The following is a 22,970-nucleotide window of genomic DNA, read 5'->3' as shown; positions in this document are numbered from 1 at the left end:
AAAATTCTTTGCCACGCCTCAGTTTATATTTTTAATTGTATAGCTTGCTCCCAAACCTAAAATGGCAAGAGCAGCAGCCTGGTTCTTCAGTAAATGTCTGTCCTGATGTACAGTCTGTATTACACCACGGGGAAGGCAAGAAGAAGCATAGGAAAATCCATCAAAGTACATGAAATGAAAACTAGGATATGAAACAAACTGGCTTGTTTGATTGTTTTCTTAATGCATTTCACATAATTTCCAGGCCCCATTAACTACATGTGGAGAGCAGCTCAGTGGAAGCAAAGATTAAACCACTCTGTGTCCTTTATTTGCTAATGCCACAGTCCCCACTGGAGAAATACCACATCAGAAGTTACAAAAATCACAAAACTAGTCATAGTCTTTGCTTAATCATGACGGATGGAGTACCTTCTGAAGAAAATGGTGTAACATCTTGATTAAATCCTTTTCTGAGTAATCCCTGAACCATTTCCTATGCTGGGCAGATGAGGTCAGGATGGAGTTTGTGAGGAAGGTGGTGAAAGCTAGGCTTGACCAACTGCAGTCATCAAATATCCCCTGCTTTATTTTGCTGGTGTTGTGGTTTTATTCTCAGTCTCCTGGGTGAACTTGAGCAATTAATTAGACACATGAAACAAGGTTTCTCTTGGGAACACTCGCTGGCCCAAAAACTTAAATGTGCAGTCATTTTGTCAGGCTTCTTGTAATCCTCAGTTTGAAATAGTTCTCCCTGATATTCCTCATGTATTTTTGACAAATATACCTTTATCTTACTCAGGTGTTTTCCTCCCTTGGACTCACAGTTAATATTTAGGATACAATACCTGAAGGGTGTTTCTTCCTCAGCTGCAGACTGGTTTTAGTGGAAAGATCAGTAACTTGGAACCTTCCTGTCTCACAGCACCATTGGCAAGGGCATCTCTCAGCTCTGTGTAGGGCCAAGCACCCATTTGGGTGCAGTCTGGGAATATCTCCCATTTCACATGGCTGTAGCTTTTCTTTCACAGAGGGGCATAAAACGCTCTAAACCCATCCTTAAGAGAAGGGGAAGAGACTTTCATGGGTACTATTTTAGAAGATGAAAATAATGTGATTTGTGCCATTTCTTGGGTCCCTTATGACCACTCTTTTTTAATGAGAAAGAACTTTGTGAACCACCACCATGGCTGTATCAGAAACATCAGTCTGGCCATAATGTGCTGGAGCATTCAGTGGAGTTTTAAGTATGCAAATATTGGTTGGATGCAGTGTCCAAGCAACTGAGATGTTACCAAATACTTTCTTCCTCAGGTCTTTGCAATGTTTGACTCAAAACCAAACACATCCAACATTTAAACAACTCTGTCTGGTTTGAATAAAGTATGGGGTTTTTCTTTGCAATCATTTGTGGGGTTGCTTTGATTTCTTGAAAAGTTTCTCAATAATGCAGATTCTTCCAAAAAATCATTGCACAAAATCTAAAACTGTAAGCTGATTTATACATCATATAGAAACAAAAACATGGACAAGCTCATTTTTACTTTGTAGTTCTACGTTAAAGCTCTATGCTCTAATAACTAAAAGCAATTCATTAAGTAAAGGTGATAGCTAATAGTGGAAATGATTGTTTAATTAGCAATGTCATGTGATCAAGTATGCTTTGTGTCAATTAACAAGATTCTGCTGGTCCCTCACTTACTTGTAATTGTAATTTTGAAAAGAAAGCTTGCAAATTACAGGTGAAAAACTAACATGGAATTATAGTATTTATTTATTTATTTATAATTATTACCTATTTGTTTTATGAATTTTAAAATCTTTGTTCTGTGCTTTTTTTTTTTTTCCCCAAGCAATACCTGAATAAATACTATGGCTGCCCAAAAGACAGTTGCAATTTATTTGTCCTGAAAGATACTCTGAAGAAAATGCAGAAATTTTTTGGGCTGCCTGAAACAGGAGATCTGGATCAAAATACTATTGAGACAATGAAGAAACCCCGCTGTGGTAACCCTGATGTAGCCAATTACAACTTCTTTGCAAGAAAGCCAAAATGGGAAAAGAATCATATAACATACAGGTACAGACTGGTAATGGTGGGTTCTGTTCACATATACCCCTAGCACTTCCAAGAACTAAAGAAGGCACTTAGAAATGCAGTAGCTATTTAGGGGGCCAGACAAGATTCCTTGAATTATAACCCCCTGGTGTTTGGATTACTACCAAATGCTTTAACAAATACCTCTGTCATTTCAAATTGTAATATATCAGGAAGAATCATCTCAACATCAACTTCCTGGTTCTAGTTGAAACTAAAAAGACTTGAGGTTTAGTCTTTGCTCTCCAGCAAGCATCCTAAGGGAACTGGAGCAGGAGTATCTCACCTGCCCATCTGCTCCAGGAGGACCAAAGTACCTATTGATTGCAGAGGTCAAACTCCTCTTCATCTTGCAGTCCTAAAAAGGAAATTATTAAATAAATTTTAAAATCAAACAATTGCATTTCAGATACATACAAACATGAGCTACAACAAGCCTACTGCAATAAGTTTGGCTTGTTCTAATTTCATCTTTTTCTGAAGTGTTAGGAACGAATACAGCTCTCATTGTGGTAAAAAACTCATTACCTTAGGTGGTCCATGAACAAATATTTACCACCAATGAGAAAAAACAGATTTGTCTTAGCTGCTTGACTTAGTCTGCTGTTCCCTCACAAGTTTGGACTCAAAGCATCCTTTGGGCTGCAACTAATCTAATAAGGACTGAAAAAACCTGTTGCAGCTCTTGCAACTCCTACTTGCTGATGTGCTTCCTCTGAATCTTCCTCATCCTCCTCAGGCACAAAGTAGTTTCCCTCACTATGCACAGCCCCAGCAGCAAAGAATTGGACACTTTTCTTTAAATGGATTATAGCTGGCTATAATATAAGAACTAAGAAGTCCAATTAAAACATATGAAGAAGAAGAAAGCAACACACTTAAGAGTTTGTCCCTTTCTCAAGTCAGGCCTACACCTTTATCTTGCATGCTTTTTCCTATTTTCCCATGTATCTTATTGCCAATGTATCCCACACACAGCTAAAGGATTAGCATTCCACAGGGATTAAACAATATACAGATAGCAACACAGGTGAGGGAGAAGGGCTCCTTTTCTGTTCTCATTAAAGAGCACAACAATCCACACTTGAAACTTTCAGAATGTTACTGAGCTCCTTTTCTGGTCTCAGTGCTGATGCAAAACCCAGAATGTTTTGTGCAAGGCCCACTGCCATCCAGGTTTTACAGCATCTGGATTTATCATTTTCTTCTTGCTGCTGAGTCAATTCCAAAAGCAAATAAACAGCAAGTGCCACATCTAAGCACTTCTCTGAATCAAAAGGAGGTGTTTAGATCTCAGGGGCAGCAGTGTTACCTCCTAGCTGATATCACTGCTGGGCCTACTCAGTCTGTTGAGCAGTAAGCAATTCATACAGGGAGGATGTCTGTGTGTTACTTAACTGTTGCTTTTACCCCTCAGGATTATAGGCTATACCCCCGATTTGGATCCCGAGACAGTAGATGATGCCTTTGCTCGAGCCTTTCAAGTCTGGAGTGATGTCACACCACTGAGATTTAACCGAATAAATGATGGAGAAGCAGACATTATGATTAATTTTGGACGATGGGGTATATATTTTTATTTTTACTTATGGTTTTAGTTTTGTTCCTTTCATTAATGCTCAGTTAGAATGATCCACCCTCAATAAGCAGCACCCAAAAGCCTTTCTGGCAAACCTTGTTCTAGCTCACACTTGGCTCATGCAAGCTAAGATCTAATTTCACTAAGAGTTTTTCTTGTAATAAGAGAGAGAGAGAAGTATTTATACAATATCCTTACACTATATTTATCTTTCCAAAAGAGAATTGCTAGGGGCAACATTTTATTTTTAAATTTAAAAATTAGAAATAAAACTGAGACATATAGGTACAGATCTTCAGATGGTGTGAGCTGGCTTCCTGCCATAGAATAGAATGGAATGCCATTATACCATTTATTTATAGCTCTGTATGCTATTTTCCAGTGATAGTGGTGAGGGTTCTAACATATTAGAGCTTAAAAATGGATTTGTGACTTCCAATTTTGATTTCAGAGCTGGTTTCCATTCTTTTAGCATGTCAGAATGCAAGCTTTCAATGCATGTTTTGGTCTTGAAGAATTTAAAAATATGGATCATAACTGAGTACAGCTGATGATGGGTGACTTGATTCATTTTCATTATGCACATCTTCTCAATTAATTTTGGTTTCCCTTGAAAGAATGTTTATGACTTCTTAGTGTAAACATGGGGCATTTCACTTCTCCTGGACAGTCGCAGAATTTTTAATACTAATGAAGATACTTGTGCAGCCAGTTACTTGGGAGGTAGACTTGGGAAGTTAAGTGAAGGGTTCAAAGAATAACTGAACTCTTTGTAAAAGCCTTCATTTCAAGCTAGTTTTTCTTGCTTTAGCTACTGATGAGTTGACCTCAAAAGCTGCAGAGATTCTGTATGCTCAGGACTTCAGATCCTCATCCAGACGGGCTCAGTTTCCAAAAAAAAAAAAAAAAAAAAAAAAAAAGTCTTACAAAAGCAGAAGTGTTTCTGCTGGTTTTAGTACTTGCTACAGCCAGCTAAGAAACTGTGGGCAAAGATCTCCTTCCACATTCAGTCATTCCTATCACTTAACTGCATGTCACAGGGGCTGAGGTTCCTTCATTTTATCCTTTCTTTTAAGTAAAGGGTCCACTTTGAAATAAACAGGAGTATAGCACCTGATAAATATTCAAATTTTGCCCTTCACAACTGAAATGTCAGTCTCCTGAAGGGAATTAACTGAACTAGTAAACTAGTATTAGAGGTGACACCAGCCTGAAATCAGTGTAACAGAGGCCTGTGTATTTAGGGTTTCTGTTCAATGCCAAGACATCAGACCAAAAGACCAGAAATGATGCAACTGGAGATGCTGGCAGCCAGCTTTGATGCACAGGTCAGTGTGGTGGGAGGGCTATGAATACCAGGGCTATGCCCGTGCCAGCCTGCCTTACCCACAAGTGGTGTACTTCCAAGAAAAGCCTACAGTGTAATAACAGGAGAGCTGCTTAACCTGCTGCTGCCCTGTGAGCTGCCTGAGCCTTGGAGTGCCTGAAGTGAAGGAATAGGCTCCTTCAGGGCTCAGAGCAGCAGCAGCAAGCTGGCTTTCCAGAGCTCACTGCTGAGACACCCAGCTGTGCCTTCCTGCCAGGGTAGTGAGTATCCTGCACAAAGGAAAGAGCACAGCAATCTGAGGTGCAGCAGAAAAGAGCAGCCTGCAAAGTGAAATCTGCCTTCACTTTCCACTTTCTGTGTTGGAGAGTGATACGAACTAGCTGAAAATATCCCTCATCTACAATATTTAAGTTACAACTCCCAATAAGCCTCCATTGAGAAATAGCACTGTGTATGTTGTCACACATCTCATGTACAATACTTCACTATTCTTCACAATTTCTGGTTCCTTTCCACCATACTTACGAGACAGAAAATACCATAACAACTGTGGTAGTAACACTTCATGTCCTTTGTAAGAACTGGCTGCTTCTCTTCTGGATCAGTCTTGCTAGCACAACCCAAACCATTAAATTCCCTCACTAAAGTATTCTGCTGCTGTCTTGGATGGGAAAGCACACATGATAATCATTCATGTATAGACTCTGCCTGAGGTCATTAGAAGCTGCTCTTTTGTGTCTGTTTGCTCTTGCAGAACATGGTGATGGCTATCCCTTTGATGGCAAAGATGGTCTCCTGGCTCACGCCTTTGCACCAGGGCCAGGAATTGGAGGAGACTCCCATTTTGATGATGATGAACTGTGGACTCTTGGGGAGGGACAAGGTACCAGACTTCTTCATATTTCATGTTTCTGAACATATGGCCTGCTGGTTGCTCTATTTTAATGCTGCATTAAATGCTTTCATTGTCAGTAAATATTAGGAGGTGAAAATTCATTTAAGCAATTTAAAATTTCTGCCATTAAAAAAATGTTATGAGTAAGTGATTTATCTATGCATTAGTCTATATATTCCAGTCCCAATACTGTATGCATATGACTACATGTGACAAACTGAAATAAACCCCAGGGTCTGGGTGTGTCTGTGTTTCCACCCTGTCCCCCCATGCTACAGCAAATGTCATGCAAGCCCCATTGGAAATACCAAAGTGGTTTATGAGGCACAAGGCATGCTCAGCTCATGTTCAGCTGCTGCCTGGAACCTTTGAAACTATACTGAACATTTTAGATCATATTACTTAAGAAACTGCATTACTAAATGTATTAACAGCACGTTTTTAATTTTGCCTTGCCATAGTAACAACATATATATTTTTCTGGGTGATTCTAACACTGCACCATGAGTAATATCCATGTAATTATTTTTAAATCACCAGTTTATAATTCAGCTATGATCATCTTGCCAATAGAGAGACCAGCAGCATATTGAATTTCAAAGTGAAAATTCAGGCTGCATTTCTATATCAGTATCTTCCAGGAAAAGAAGATGTCCAGAAACTGTATTTTTTATATCAGTTGGTGGCTAATTTCATCACTGCATTTGTTCTCTTTATAGTGGTCAGAGTGAAGTATGGAAATGCAGATGGTGAATATTGTAAATTTCCCTTCTGGTTCAATGGCAAGGAATACAACAGCTGCACAGACGCAGGACGCAACGATGGGTTCCTCTGGTGTTCCACAACCAAAGACTTCGATGCAGATGGGAAATATGGATTTTGTCCCCATGAGTGTAAGTAGACCAATGTTTCTACTGTTTTTTTCCTAGCAGACTGTTCCCTTCTTTGCTCATCTACTTCTTGTGCTTTTCCCACATTCTTCCCTTTGAGATAAAGGAATGAATGTCTTTCAGAAATCATAACAACATATCAGGATCTGTACAAAATTATTAGAAGTCCATGACAACTGTCTGCACTTAATTTCTATCTTCTTGAAATAGAAACAGAAGTCTCTTTCACAAGAACTTTATGTTATATTTGGAAACATTCATTTGCAGATCAGACAAGGTGTATAATACCTTCATGTAGCCATAACTTTTTAAAATTATACACAAGATTATCATTATTATCTTTCAAATGTATTTATGACTATATGTTTCCTGTTAAAACAAAAGGAACATGTATTTCTGTGCTTGAAAATCTTGATGAGTCTTTACAGCTTGAGGATATAACATTTCAGACAATTTATTGGTATGAGTGTTAATTTCATCTCCTGTACATCACACAGCAGGAAACCTTTAGAGAAGCAATTAAGTATAATTTTCTGTAGCCTACTGAGGTAATTTATCATTAGTGAGAAGAGTAGAGAAGGCCAGGTGCTTTCACCCACTCATTCCACCTCCTGTTTGCTAGTTCCTGGCACATATATTAACAGCCAGTCTCAGTACTGCAGTTTCCCACATTCATTTTTTTCCCTTTGTACAGAATCAACTATTAGCTTTGGGGAGTGTATCATCACTCTTTTTACCTTTCATATCAAGCCCTGGGTCACTAAAACTCCTGTCTACTACTCCTGGGTCATAACAAATAATAGGAGAGTCTTGAAAGAGAACAAACCAGAAAGCAATGGTGCTTTTTTCAGATTCATGCTAATACTGCTTGAAACTATAGTACTAAACCTATTTATAATATTATTGCTGAAAGAAAAATAATGATGCTTAAGCCTCAAGCTAACAAAACATGTTGAGTGGTTTGCTAGCCCAAGATTGAATAAATAGAGCCCATCATATCCCAGCACACAAGTATTGTCACATATGTACATGTAGTAATATGTACATGTCTGAAAAGAAACGCATTTTTCAAAAGGTATGTGTACAAAGGAAAAGTTCAAAACAGGATTCTCTGGAATCCTGTTGTAGCCAAACACTAAGTGAATTCCTGCTTGGCAAATTTTCAGCATTTTTCAAGTAAGACTATCCAGTTTCAAATACAAGATTACATATTTTCTGCATCAGGATGGTGGTGGTTTACAAAGACAATCTGTTGTAGTACATATCAGTCTTCTAGCCCTAATGAGACAAAAAGTTATTCTGTAATTTCCAAACCCCCAGCTGCCTGTTATAGATCACATATAGAGCTGGGATCTAGCCTGGTGACAGCTATTTAAACAGCTATAGAGAATGAACAAGAAGGACTATGAACTTTACACAGACTACAATTAATTTTTTTTAAAGTTATTGTTAATGACTTTCAGAATATTTACTTCAGCAGGCTGTAAGTGTGCACATGCCCATTACTACACAATTTACCTTTTTTTTGTGAAATTTTGAATTTTGCCATCTCCTATATTTCCCACCTTTCCCCCAATCTCCTCTTCCTCGGGTTAATTCTTTCAGCCAAAAAAGTGAAAAATCTATCTCATTTCTTTAAAATACTGCCAGCACTCAGATGCAGTCAGAAGGAAGTACAGATTATAGGCAGCTGGAGAAATGGAGATCCACCTACTCTGACTGATACACCTTCATAACATCCTAAAGTTATGCAAGGCTGAAAATGAGGAGTGAAGCACTGTCAGGGAGAGCTGGTTCTCAATGTGAAGTTCCTGGAAATGCCAGTGTCAAGGTTTCTGAAATGGAACAGAAGGGTTTCAGCCTTTTGTTTCTGATGTAATTGTTTTGCAAGATCCATGCACTGTTATGCACAGATGTTTCTTATTAAATGCAGAGTGGCATTGTTCACTCATTATTCCAAGGCACCATTTGCTAAATCCCAGCTAATAAATTCAGATAGGGGAGGATTTACATCAGAGAGTCTGTGTCAGGGGCAACATTCCTGGTTGTTGGCTTTGTTTCTCGCATGTTTAACTCACTGAAGTTTCAATTCTTCTCATGACAGAGCCACAGTGCATATGTGGAATCATCTTTAATGCTATGGTGTTGGACCAAGCTTTTCTAAAGTTAATCCCAGATCTGTACTCCAGTTTTGTAAACTGATTGAACTATAGTTTGTCAAAGTAGAAGGTAAAGCAGAGTTATCTACCTACTACACAAATCTCACACACATGTGCTGAACTTCTCCTTTGCCATGTGGGATCAAGGGATCTTGATATGTCTCATTTCCAAACTTCACTGGCACTACAGGCAGTTTAGGCTCCTAACTTTGGTCCTCCAATATCTAACAATCTCTGAGTGTGTACCTCCTTCACATTCACACCAGTTCCTGCAGGCTGTTGCCCAACTGCTCTCCCAGGCTGAACCCTCCTGAAGCTGCAGCTGCCTCCACCTTGGATCTGTGCCACAGGGCTTTAGCAGCCTTCCAGCCTGAGGTTTCCTGACATCACAAGTGGTTGATTTTTCTAGGAAAAGCTAAAAGTGAAGGTCACATATTAGTAATGTCCAATCTGAATCTGCTCTCACTTCAGTATATCTTCACCAGTTTTTAAATTGCTGTGCTCACCCTGATTCAGAACAAGGCCCTTTAAGATCCCCTTACAAGTAAATTGGGCTTTTGTTTTGGGGAAACTGCCCCAGTCTCCAAGTTTCATTCACATTAAAGCAATTTTATAGTAAGGAGGGGGGAGATTGAAAACTTAGTAAACCATTGTTACCATCACATGATGTAGCCTCAAGCAGAATGAAAAACTGCATTCTGACTGTGACTCAGAAAGACTGCATACAAAGTAAGAGACTGGCTTTCCATATGGTTTTTGCAACTTAGCCACACATAAACCAATATAAAAAAGACTATTAAAATGTGGAGTTTGCCAGACCTAGAGCTGGAAGCAGCTTATGGTAAATGAGTCATCTAAACAACTCAGTTTAACTTTGCTCTCCAATTCTATCATTACATTTTTTTAAATAAAGTCCTTCTTCAGTCACAGTAGCCACAGTCCTAGATAATGCACCTTTCCTACGTTAGTACAGCATCTGAGACAAAACCCAACCTTCGCAGCTTGCTTTTTTGGGGAGACACAGTGTGTGCTGCAGACAGGACCCCATCCATGCCCATAATGCAGACGGATAGAATCACTCTCGCAGGCAGAGCAGTTCAGCAAACCTGTGTGTGTGAGCCAGGCCTGCAAAGCTGCAAGTCCTCTCATTAGTGGGACTGGAACTTCTATAACTTTCTGCTTCGGGTCCCTGATGGTGTGGCCAAATACTGGTTTAAGTGTAAAAGGCAAAATGGACCATCTGTGTCACAATACCCCATTGTATTGTGGAGCCCTTTCCCAGTCACCCTTAAGCAGAAGAGGTCCGAGGGGTTTATTTAGTGCTACTCTAAAGAAGCACACACATAAACAATGCCTCTTCCCACTGCTGGAGCAGACTAAGCAAAAGCAAACCCCTTCACATCCTACACAAACACTGAGGCTTTAATGACCATTTAGTCATAAAAACAACAGCAAAGTTAGAAATATCCTGCCATGCCTTCCCATGCACACATTCGGGTTTTAGCTGCAGCTTTAACTGGATGAGAGACAGGGAAAAGGCGCCCTTGGACACCTTAAAAAGGCCAAATCATGCATGCTGTACACTGAGAATTCGAATAGATAAGTCATACTACAGTACTGTTCTTACAACTCCAGGGGAATAAGCATATGAATGCATTAAGTATTTTTTATCTCTGTTCAGGGCAAGGCCTAGAGCAATTTGTTGCTTTTACAGTTTCCTCTCACCAGCACGTGGCACAGCACATTGTCCTACCACAGAGGATTCCCACTGATAGAGCAGCCAGAAGACACAGTCAGATTCACAAGATATCTGATACTCCAAGCCACCTGCATTTTCATGGAATTCAATTTGAACACACATTTTTTTAAATATCAGCATGTGAGATTGTATCTGTCCTCCTCTAGATATTCCAGAAAGTTTAGTAAAATCCTAAACCAATCCCAGAACTCAAATCATTGTAATCTGAATCATTTTAATCCCTCATCCATGAGAAAGGACAGAAGGAGCCTCCAGCATTTAGCTGGAGGACCAGTCATACTTATCCTCTCCTGTTTCTCTATTGAGCAGGGATTCTCAGAAATGAGAAGCAAACATAGAGGAAGAACCTACAGGTTATTATTCAATTTTACTATTATTCAACTGTACATCAGCATTTTAGAGAAACTCTGCCCAAAGTCTGCCATTCTAGCTAACGTCTCTGACCGAAGGTAAATGAATCAGCATAGAGCTAAGGAACATGAGGGATTTGCTCAGAATCCTCTTTCTAAATGCTGTTTTAAGAAGGAATATCAAGTTTGTGTTCTGAGTTTGTGTTAAGATCAATCTTAACCATTCCCCTCTACACACTTGTGAGACTGTAACAGTCCTCGTCTCTCTTGCCAAGGCATTTCAATGCTGGTGTAAAACAGAGGTTCTGAGTGTGAAGCACATCACATCTGATGGGTGTCCAGTATCTGTCCAGATCCAGGCACATTCCCACAGGCACACTGTGATTCCCTGTTGATACTGAGCTTTGTGTTCTGACATTTTCCTCTCTCATTCTCCCTACAGCACTTTTTACAATGGGTGGCAATGGTGATGGGCAGCCATGCAAATTTCCCTTCAAATTCCAAGGCCAGTCCTATGACCAGTGCACAACAGAAGGCAGGACAGATGGATACCGATGGTGTGGAACCACTGAAGACTATGACAGAGATAAGAAATACGGATTCTGTCCAGAGACTGGTATGAAGAAAGTTACTTGCAGAACATTGTCTAATTGGTCATTGTTTTAACAAGTCTCCTCTGTCGCACTTTCACCAGAGCACACAAAAGTTGATGAGTTAGACACAGTTTCAACAGAGGTGGCCAAGGATATAACTGGAACAAGAGCAATCAGTTGGTGTGCCACAGCACAGGTTTGCCAGGAATACACAAATGGCATTGAACCGACAAATGCATGGCTACCATTGCAGGATAATTACAAGGAGACTACAATTTGTTATCAGCCTTGGAAGGGAAGCCTCATGAGACAGAAGAGAGTATGAATAATATTTTAGCTTAATACTCACCATGTACACTTGTAAAAAGAAATCCTGCTTAGTATGTTAAGCTTGTGTTAAAGATCTTTTCAGCAATCCAAAAGAACTAAGTGAAATGATTCAGCCACAAAAAGAAATTTCAGCTTTCTTCACACTTTTTTATACTTGCTAACTTAAGTTTTACTACATAAAGGAACAAAAATTATTTTATAGTGTTGAATAGCTTGGCAGGTGTTCATTTTTAGGTGTTCATTTTGTGACACTAGAGTCATAAGCACAGAGACGAACAGTGAACAGTGGCAGTTCTAAAATCTGGCTTTTAACAGAGCCAAGGGGAAGCTGCATTCAAACCTACATGCATCCTGCTTTTTGATTTTTTGGAGTCTCTTGAAAATGACCTAACCATTTGCAATACAGCTTTAATGTACTGATATTTGGCTTTCTGTTACTTTTGATAACCAGGTGTAACCCTTCCATTTTATATTACAGATGTAAAAAAAAAAAGACAAGAAAAGAAAGGATCAAATTCATTATAACTTGCTATAAGGTTAGGAAGAGAAAATTCTAAAGAATCATTCAACAGACAAAAAACCCAGTATATCTAGAATCAAAGTCCTAGTTTTCTAGTCACTATCACTAGAAGTATGAAATATGCTTAGATTAAGATTTTTTTCAGCATTAAAAGGCTACTAATAAATAATAATGAATGAGAAATAAATACTTACAAATAATTAGGGACACAACCAGCTGTGCTTCTATATTGCTGTCATGTACCTTTCCAGAAGACAGAGCATAATTTGAAAGGAACTGCAATTGCCAGATAGCAGTGTAAATGAATTTAAATTTTAAATTTTCACGTTCTGTTCATGATACCCACTTTAAACTATTATTTTAAATACACTTACATGCTCTTCCCTCCAGAAATACTTGTACCTGCACATACAAATGTGTTATTCTTATATATTACTGCCATATACTACACAGATGAGAACACAGGAAATTTTCTCAAGGTTTTGCAAAAATACTGATTAAAAAAAAGTTATTCCCATTTAATAGATCCTTTTCTTTAGAAAATGTTGAAAATCACATGATTTTAAACTGTACCCTGCTGTCAGGGTATATAAAGCTTATTCTTCAGTGGGACACCCACCAGCCACGTGGATATTCGACAGCTCTTTAACCTTTCTGACACAAACCCTACCTTCCTCCTAAACACTTTAAAACACTTAAAAATAACACAAGGAATGAGCATTAAGAGATACTTGCTGGGCAATCACCTTCTGTGAAACACTGTTAAACTGCTGCTTTCCCTGAGCTGTGAACATGAGTTCAGGGCTCCTTCTCACCCCCACCAAAAATATCGGTAAGTCCATTGCAATGGGAATGTGTAGACTTTTTCCTTTTTAATTCTGTCAGACAATTTTCAAATATTACTTTTAATCTTACTTTCATAGAAGGAAGTCCTAGAAGCCCTTCCTAGAAGGACTGCAGTATTTCTGCTTCCTTTCTCTTTCAGCATAGTTAAGAAGACCCAAAAGGGATCCCCTTCTCACTGTGTTTTCCTGTCATTTTCCACAGCCATGTCAACAGTTGGTGGAAATTCTGAGGGAGCTCCTTGTGTGTTTCCCTTCATCTTCCTTGGGAACAAATACGAGTCATGTACGAGCGCAGGGCGCAATGATGGCAAGCTCTGGTGTGCCTCCACCAGCAGCTACGACGATGACCGCAAGTGGGGCTTTTGTCCAGACCAAGGTAACACCTCCTGTCAGGGCAACACAGGGGCCACGGAGCAGTGCCCACACCCATGGCAGCACACTCATCACTCCTGTTGGTTACAGCACTTCTCCCAGGCCTGAAATCTGAGCAAAGTCCCTATACCGAAACATGAGACTACAGCTAGAGAGTCATACCCAGAGCTCGTCTGAAATATTCAGATTTTCTAAAACTATAGTGGCTGCAGGAGCCTTCCAAAATACAAAACCATTAAATAAAGTAATAAATCAGTAGATTTTTTTTTCTCCTCACCAGTTTTTCCTTCCAAGGGTAAAAGTCACAAGTACTACAGTATCTCACTAGTATGCAATAAATTATACACTGATACAAATTAAGAACAAATACTAAATGTAAAAAATTAATACATCTGTAGCTGATATTGTGCAGGACTAAAAACATGTTTAAAAAGTGAGTGAGACAGTATAAAATTTATGAGGTGAATATTACTATTTAAAATTACTTTGGTTAATATTTGCCATATTTGATCATGGGCAAAAGGCTTTTTACATATTTACAAATAAATGCTAGATTTAAAGGGTTATTCTAGAAAGAAAGAAACCGGCCAAATTTCAGAGACTGTTTGGATATAATTGATAAAAGGTCATCCTATGAAAAAAGGTTATTTCTAACCTAACAATACACCAGTTTTGATTCAGAGTCTGTTCTCAGAGACACATTTTTACAGACCTGTTTATCACTTACAAGCCATTTCATGGTGAAAAGGAAGATTTGATATCTAGATTGCAAATTCAAATCTTCTGTACCTAAAAGGGATTTCCAATGATATTTTCTACACTTCCTTTTCTCACACAATTATTAAGACTATGCTCAGAGTCACTTTGATGGGAGGCAGCAAAGACCACCTCCAAAGGAAGGTTTTAGAATCACTCCAGTGAAATGTCGTTATTGGCAATTTGTGTGATGTCCACCATGGGAGGCTGTAAATATTAATCATTATTATTTATTGTGAATAACCTATGTGGCACAATTCTATTTAAATGCAAGCAGCTAACACTGTCTTACTGTGTTATTCAGGGTACAGTCTCTTCCTGGTTGCTGCCCACGAGTTTGGCCATGCAATGGGATTAGAGCACTCTGAGGACCCGGGAGCTCTCATGGCCCCCATCTACACCTACACCAAGAACTTCCGACTTTCTCAGGATGACATCAAAGGGATCCAGGAGCTATATGGTAAAGTCTTCCCCCATCAGCAGAACCCATCAGAAAGTCAGGAAGCACAGGCTGAAATCTGGGACTCAGAATTTGCAATTAATCACAAATGGCACAATCCCACCAACACCAGAAACATCCTCTGCTCCTTTCACCCTGCTTTCTTCATATTACCAGGCCTCCTATTTCAATCAAACATCACAACTTAAGCATGGAAAGTCACCGAATTTACTGAATGAAAAGGAGCATCAAAACACCTCATAAACGAAATTTGAGATGAAAATTTCTAGTGCCATTACTGGGAAAATGAAATGCCATGTTTGTCTCTAGCTTGAAATACCTGAGGTGGGTGGGTTTGCATGTTACTTTCTGCAACACTCTGAGCTTCCCAGATTGTGACTCTCTGCAAGAGGGGAAGGATATTTCTTCCTGTGTCCCAGCTTGGAAACAATTCACATTGCTTTCTCACAATTCAAGCTGTATCATCACAATAACATTTGCAGAAAGCATGTGGGAGGAAACTTCAACGTAAATGTATTAGGCAGTCTCCTAGAGAAAAAGTGGATTTCAGTATTTTTATGTAGCTACATCTTTAACATTTGTTATTTCCTCCACAGATAGTCTTAGTAAAATGCATAAGTAGTATCATGATTAAGATTCCTTTCATGTAGACAGTTTCTACCTTGCAGAGGCACCAGTATACTACAGTCAATTAAGCAGTCATTTCCATATTCCATTTATCTTTCTGTGCTTTTCACTTTTCTACTGAGAGATCATTTTAACTGTGACCATATTCTACAGTATTCCACACCTCAGAAATTTTAATAAGAATATGCCAAAAATATTATCACATGAGACAAAAATCTGATTTGAATCTTGATTATTCCTTGTTCTTAGCTGCTTTAATTAAGAATGGGAATTGAGACATGGTCAAGATTAAGCGAGTTTCTGAGCCCATACTGTGTATCTTTGATAAGAGTTCAAAACTTAACCCAGCTGTCTTAAAGCATGCTTTAAGATCCAAGACGAAACTATCTTTCTTCCTCTTTTTAACTGATATAACCTTTACAAACTGGTTTCTATGTAAAACAAGTATTCGAAAAAACCTTCTTTTCTTGCTTTATGTCACAAATGAGCTACACTCCATTTTTTTCTCACACAGTATATTAACTCAACGTCTGAGAAAAAGAGTCAAATGCCTCAAGACAAACAAAAGCCAAATAATAATAACAAATAAAGTAAACCAGATGGCAAAATGCATGTTCTGAAAAGCACATTTTGATTCTTGGTGAGGGCAGAAAGATCATACAAATGGCTCAAAATGTATCTTTGTAACTTGCCAAATATTGGCACTTCTTTAGAAAAGAGAAATCCACTTTGACATTTTTCTCAGCAGAGCTGCACATAATTCTGTATACAAGGACTTTGGAATCTTTATCCTCTTTTTAGAAGCCAGCAAAATAAATATTGTAATGTTCACTTCTGAACCCAGTATAGGCACTTCTAATTATCCCTCAGGTTAAACAGGCAGCTTACACACAGGCACCACATCTTGAATGAGGCCACACAGAGGATTAAGGCAGGAGTGGAAGTCAAGGCTTCCTCAGCTGTGCTCCACCCTTCTTCTGAAGAGATTTTATTATCAGTTTTTTCCTCCTTCAAGAATCACAGCAAATGATTACTCTTTCAGAAGCCATGGCAGCTCCCCATGTAACCCCTGCAGACCCTGATTTCAGTGTAACAGAATATCTCTGTTCCCCACCACAGAAGTGTCACCCGATGTTGGACCAGGGCCAGGGCCAGGACCAGGACCACAGCCAACCCTTGGACCTGTCACTCCAGAGCTCTGCAAGCACGACATTGTATTTGATGGAGTCGCACAAATCAGAGGAGAAACGTTTTTCTTCAAAGATAGGTGAGTGAGACAAATTGCTTACCAAGAGAGCCTCAAGTGAAGGAATCTGTGAGACCTATTCACCAAAATTTAGAAATTTATTATCAGGCCCAACATCCATCCTTTGTTTTGTGTATTCAGAGATAGGAAAGTCCTAATCAACTCTTGAGGAAAATGGAAATTGTTTAATTCAGGTTGAGTCCAAAGTCATTAAATAACAGCATTATGTGACTCATGGCTGCTGTAATAACACATCAAGGACACTAGTGATTGGAATACATGTGTGCAAAGCCTCCAAGACAGAAGGCACCAAAGGCATTTTTGATGCAAAAGCAGAGACATTGCTCATAAAATGAGGTGGCTGTTTAGCTGTGGCTCCCACTGCTTTTGCCAGGGCCTGTATTACCCAGCTGCTCAGCAATGCAGAGCAGCTCCTAAGGAGAATGGGACTTGGCAGCACCATTGTGAGAGACACTAAAGCTCCTTTCTTCCCTGTCATAAATCAATGCCAAATTCGGAATCATTTATCCTCAGCTACCCTGATCATTCTCCCAACACCACTGAAGACCTGGTCCACACACATTCAATGAGTGTGCCTAAATCAAACACTGTCTTCTATCATATAAAAACATATACAAGCATCTCAAGCTAAGGGAAGTATTGAAACCCATTCCTCCTTGCCAGTTGTCAGTTGAAAGTTACAAGGAAACAGGAACTAACAAACAAGTTCCTCTCACAAAATAGCAATTTAAAAATTATTTGTATCTCTTGGTGATATACCTGAGTATATCAGGTATCCAGCCATCTACTCCAGATTCAAATTTTCAGCTAGATATATGAAGTATTTATTACTGTGCTGCATGGTTTAACTCTACTCATCAGCTTTTAGTAACAAAAAACTCATGGTTAGTCAGTTGATTTTTAAGGGTAAATACAATGATTCATGTACTTCCTTCCAGATCCAATTATATGCTACCCAGAATAATGATGCTTTAGGTTTGAAGTTGGGCTTAATGTTTATCACAGGCTTTGTGTTTTAGCAGTGCAGAAAAAGAATTTAAACCTCCTGCTTGTAAGAAGCTTTGATCTGGTCTGTGGGGATCACCCTGATACCTTTTGTAGTCTTTCTCCTTGCCCTGTCAGCAGCAGGCTCAGAAACCAGTGATCTCTCCTGGCAAAGTCCATTCCTTCCCTGGCCACCAAATGGCCCCACGGTGTCGACAGATCAGCCTCACACAAAGCCTCACAGGGCTGGCCCCACCACCCCATACAAAGTTCACCCCACTTTTGCTAATTTAGACATCAGAGTGCTGAAGTATTCACCTGAGCACAGTGCCTTCAAAGGATAAACATTCTCACAGCATAAAACCAAGTCCCACACCATACCCAGCTGCTCTTCTGCTCCCTCGTGGCCCTTGGTTTGCAGCCAGACCTCCACCTTGCCTCTCCTCCTGCAAAGCAGAAAGGAACAATGTAAAATCTACTCCTAAGCCAGCAGAGTGATCCAATATTCTATTTAATCACAACAAAATAGAAGTATTTTGCATTTAGATACACTTGGTCTAAGAACTATGCAAATACCAAAACAATGTGTTCAAACTGGCTCAGCCTTCATCCAGCATGCAGCAAAAGCAGACAACTGTTGAATTGTTTTGCTCTGGAATGGCTTTGCCTGTCAGTCTTGCAGCTCTCCAAGTATCAGGCAAACAGCATTGTGACTCACTTCTGGAATTCAAGAAACAACTGCCTATCTTGTGTCGTGTGACTTTTATGATTCATGAAAATTACCATAGAGTCCAACTGTCACATGGAAAAGAGAGTAAATAGCAAAAAGGAGGTCAGATATGATTAATTCTTTAAAAAAAATAGTGTTTTCTCTCCCCACCTCAAATCAAGGAAAGGAAATTACCAGAAAAGGGGAATTATGAAGGTGCTGTCAGAGAGCACCACAGAGAACAGTTGAGTTTTTCTATTGGGCACAGAAAGCCCAAGAATTGCATTTCCACAGATGGTTTTATTCTGAGAGTGAACAAAAGTTCACACATTGAAATTTATCAGGACACTAAAAAAGACCCACTTTCAATAACTGCATATAAAAATAACAATCATTATCATTGTAAATATAGATTATATTAAAATACGATGTAAAATACCTAATGCAACTAAATTGTTAAATTTATCTATAAATGTGAGTTTTAATATGGATGAGTTAAAACATTTTATTGTGTTCAAACAGAAATGAGAAAGCCAAATAATTAATTCCACCATTTCCTCAGTAAGATGTGTAGAAATAAAAAAACCTTCTACCCAATTCAAAAACAAAATAAAACTCAGCTTTGACAAAGTTTCCCTTTCCAAAAGAAAACCTCACCAATTTAACAAGTCCCTTGAAATGTGTGGTTTATTAAAAACCTAGTGTTAAGTCTCTGCTGGCCCTGGAAAGTTTGAAAGTCATGCAGATAGCAATTACTGGAGCTGATTCAGCCATAAATCAGGTCCAAACTTGAGTGAGAATTCTGTAATTTGGATTTTTAAAGTAACTACTTATATGAATGTGGTGTTATAAAGATTTTCTATATGAATTTCCATTCCATATCATATTGGATCTGCTTTTCTGTCTAAAAAGAAACAGAAACGAACAGTATTATTTATTACAGCAGTCATATGTGTTAACACTTTCAAAAGGAGTAATTAGCCACATGGCTTATTCTTTGCCTCTTTTTTGTAAATTAAAATTATGAGTCATGCTCAGAGATATTTTTGTATATGTTAAAAATACATCTATGTATACAAAATGAGGATAGGATAAGATATTACTATCATTATTATTGATAAAAATACAGCAATTTTTAAAATCAATTTAGGACTGCTCCTCCAAATTTTAGGCAAAAAAATGCAGTTTAAGATCCTGGGCCTCTCTAAGGTATAATTATTCTAGGCAGGAATGGGTAATGACAGTTTATACTCTGCAAAAAATAAAATGTCAGTAGCACCTTGAGCTTCAGAAACATATTAATGGTAAAAGCAGTTTGACCTCAGAATTCAACAACTATAGCTTGGTGCAAGAGCAATTCCACCAGCCTGCTGATTTTTCATTTTATGACCACATCAAAACTTTTGTTCTGTTGGGGAAAAAAGTTCTTCGTTCTATGGAGGATGAAATAGCAGTGCCATTTTTAATACCAAAAGCCCTTAGCACAATGCTCTGCCATTTAAACATAATTAGAGCTTTTTTAAGCTTAAATCAAATTATCATCCTACTTATACATAAAATAGGCTATAAATTACCCTTTGCATTTCTCTAATGAACACTTTTAGTGCTAGCAGTTTCTTTTACAGCCAAACTCACTTCCAAGCACCATGATATACTGCTATTAAATTTGAACTTTTAGTCACTACAATAGTAATTGCAAGAGCAGTTCATGGAATACAAAACTCTGCTTTTGTCAAACGCTCATCCATCTGCTCCATACACAGCAGCAGGAGGGCTCTAACAGTTTACATGGTGTGCAAACGAGTTTATTTGTACGCTCAAAGCATTTTATTTGTGTACTCAAAGCATAGGATAAATTTTGCCCTGATGCAACAAAAGCAACAGGAAGCAATCAGCACAGCAACGTCACCTGCAGTCCAGCATGCAGCTTAGGGTGCAGCTCCTCTAGCAAGATGCCTCCAAATAAATGAGTTTGCTTTTCAGTCAGTGAAGAGCAGAGTTACAAGTGCTGCTGCTAAGGCGTGTGTGCGCATGCGGGTGTGTGAGTGCTCACGCGGCCTGTGCCAGAAGTGATGAGAAACAGATGTGCTGCTGAATCAGTTCATTGTAAACCTTGTACAATTTTCTGTTCTGCCCAGATTCATGTGGAGGACTATAAACCCCCGAGGAAAACCCACAGGTCCTCTTCTTGTTGCTACATTCTGGCCTGATCTGCCTGAGAAAATCGATGCTGTCTATGAGGCCCCTCAGGATGAGAAGGCTGTATTTTTCTCAGGTATTGGTTTTAAAGGCTATATTTTTTTTACAGGTGTGGGCTTTAGGTTTCAAAATGTAAGTAGCTATTTGCATAATGTTGCACTCAAGCTCACTTTCCTCCAAGTTGTACCTGGGACAGGAACACCTTGTCTGAAAGCCAGCAGAGCCAAAGGGTGGGGTGACAGATCTCCCTATTCCCACACTGAGGATTTTAGGACAAAGGCTAAAATCTGAAAGACTCAAAACAGCACTCAGCCTCCAGTACAACAAAAGAACTACAAGCACCTAGAAGGAGACATTCAACAATAAGCAAAACCAAACAAGAATCATTACTCAAAATGCAAAGCAACAACAACAGTGGGAACTCTCTTTCCTCAGTTACTGCTCTGTTTTTCTTGTTTCTCTCCATTTTAAGCACATGTTGCTTGAGAAGAGTACATTTTATTTTTTTCTCCTCATGCCTCTCCTTGTCTCCTTCTCTTCTGCCAAAGACTGACATCCACTTTGGCTTCCAAGCACCTTCCTTGGTGGCTCATCAGGCAGAGGACACAGGCGGCTGTGCGAGCTGCCTCCATGGGAGAGGAGGAGGACAGGAAGCTCTGCTCTGTCTGTCACATATGGTTCAGCTGTAGTGGCCAAATGAGCAGAGTGTGAGACTGTTTTCAACTTGGAGAACTGAGCCAGCAAAACCGAGGCTCCAGTATCTACTAAAAACATGACTAAACATCTCCAGTCATGTAAAAACCATATGGCAAAAGCTGCTGTGCATTTTCTGTACAGGAGAGAAAAAAGTTATGATAATCTATTCCACATGCCTCAGAGGCCATTTGCTTTACATGGATGGGGGGAAAAAATACTAAAAGAAGTCAAGCAAAGAAAAACACTTTGAATATTGCATATATTATATATAATCCTATCACATCTAAACCTCTCCTTTTCTTTATAAATTCGAGGGAAATGTAGCTAACCTGCATTTAAAAAAATAAATAAGAACTATCAAAAAACAAAGACTGCTTTGAAAATAACACAACTGTCTTAAAATACTTACTAGTTAGTCCCACCCTTTGCTTCTGAATAGTGAATCAGTAACTTCCAAGAATCTCAAATGGTACATTTTACACTTTTCTCTCATTAATACTTTAGTTACTTACTTTCCCACTAGCACAGAATTTAAGAAATGTCCTTTCATGAATAAATCTTTCCATGGCTTTCAGAGAATCCAGTGAGGTTATTTACTAAGCAAACTATAATTCCATGTAAAGAACATGGAACACTGTCCACATAGTACATATCTGGAGTACATAGTCCACAAGTACATATCTGGAGAGACATTAGATAATGCTGTGTGATAAAAGACAACAGGAACTCTGAGCAAAGACTTCCCATTAATCACTGGTTAACAAAACAAATAAAGGGTGAACACAAGCTGCTGCATTTGTACATCAGATGCCCCTGCCTGCTTTTAGACAATTTTCATCATACAAAAAATCTTCTGTACAAACTACCTGTTTTAGCGTATAACCCCAGTGTAACAGGGCAGTGTCTGCCTCAAAGATGCATCAGCTAAGAAGGGAGGAAGCAAGAGAAAAGAGGAGATGTCCTTTTCTGAGGCAAGGAGCAACTCAGTAGCAAAAGCAGTGGTAATTACACTTGGATTGTAATCACAGATGCTAAAATACTAGAATGACTAGTGCTACAGTGGGCACAATAAAAAGTCACATGGCAAAGCAAAAAAGAAGAAATACCCCTTTGTTAGTGATTAATAAACAGTTTTTGTTTGCTTTTTTTTCCTCCCCTTCTTAGGAAACGAGTACTGGGTTTATTCAGCCAGCAACTTGGACAGGGGCTATCCAAAGAAACTCAGCAGCCTGGGATTGCCCCCTGATGTGCAGCGTGTGGACGCAGCTTTTAACTGGGGCAGAAACAAGAGGACATACATTTTCGCTGGAGACAGATACTGGAAGTAAGATGCATTGAGTGGTGGTAGGATGCTGTTAGCCAAGCTGTGTCTAGGGCTGAATGCACCCTGAGCTTCAAGAGACAGGGACCAAACATAGGGCACATCCTCTGGGAATACAAAACAAGGGCTGCCAGGACAGTGCTGACAGCAGGAAAGTGCAGCAGCAGTACAGCGACAGGAAACTGGCACACATTTGAGAAAAAAACAGCCTCAAAGACAGCGATGCAACAGGGTGTCTGGGAGTGTCTGTCAGGC

At 39.1% G+C, this 22,970-nt stretch overlaps 1 protein-coding gene across 1 annotated transcript in view; it reads left to right on the top strand.

The window, feature by feature from the left end:
• The window catches only part of MMP2 (matrix metallopeptidase 2), a 29,400-nt gene that overhangs the window by 2,180 nt on the left and 4,250 nt on the right, over positions 1-22,970 (top strand). Inside the window, exons 2-11 of the mRNA XM_066327858.1 lie at positions 1,833-2,059; positions 3,495-3,643; positions 5,738-5,866; positions 6,598-6,771; positions 11,479-11,652; positions 13,527-13,700; positions 14,757-14,912; positions 16,659-16,806; positions 20,638-20,774; positions 22,559-22,718. Coding sequence (XP_066183955.1) covers positions 1,833-2,059; positions 3,495-3,643; positions 5,738-5,866; positions 6,598-6,771; positions 11,479-11,652; positions 13,527-13,700; positions 14,757-14,912; positions 16,659-16,806; positions 20,638-20,774; positions 22,559-22,718 — 1,628 coding nt within the window. The remainder of the gene's footprint in view (positions 1-1,832; positions 2,060-3,494; positions 3,644-5,737; positions 5,867-6,597; positions 6,772-11,478; positions 11,653-13,526; positions 13,701-14,756; positions 14,913-16,658; positions 16,807-20,637; positions 20,775-22,558; positions 22,719-22,970) is intronic.

Source organism: Sylvia atricapilla, chromosome 12 (assembly GCF_009819655.1).
Source record: "Sylvia atricapilla isolate bSylAtr1 chromosome 12, bSylAtr1.pri, whole genome shotgun sequence".
Taxonomy (NCBI): Eukaryota; Metazoa; Chordata; class Aves; order Passeriformes; family Sylviidae; genus Sylvia; species Sylvia atricapilla.
The sequence above is the reverse complement of the archived record's forward strand: the minus strand, read 5'-3'. Positions and strand labels throughout refer to the sequence as shown.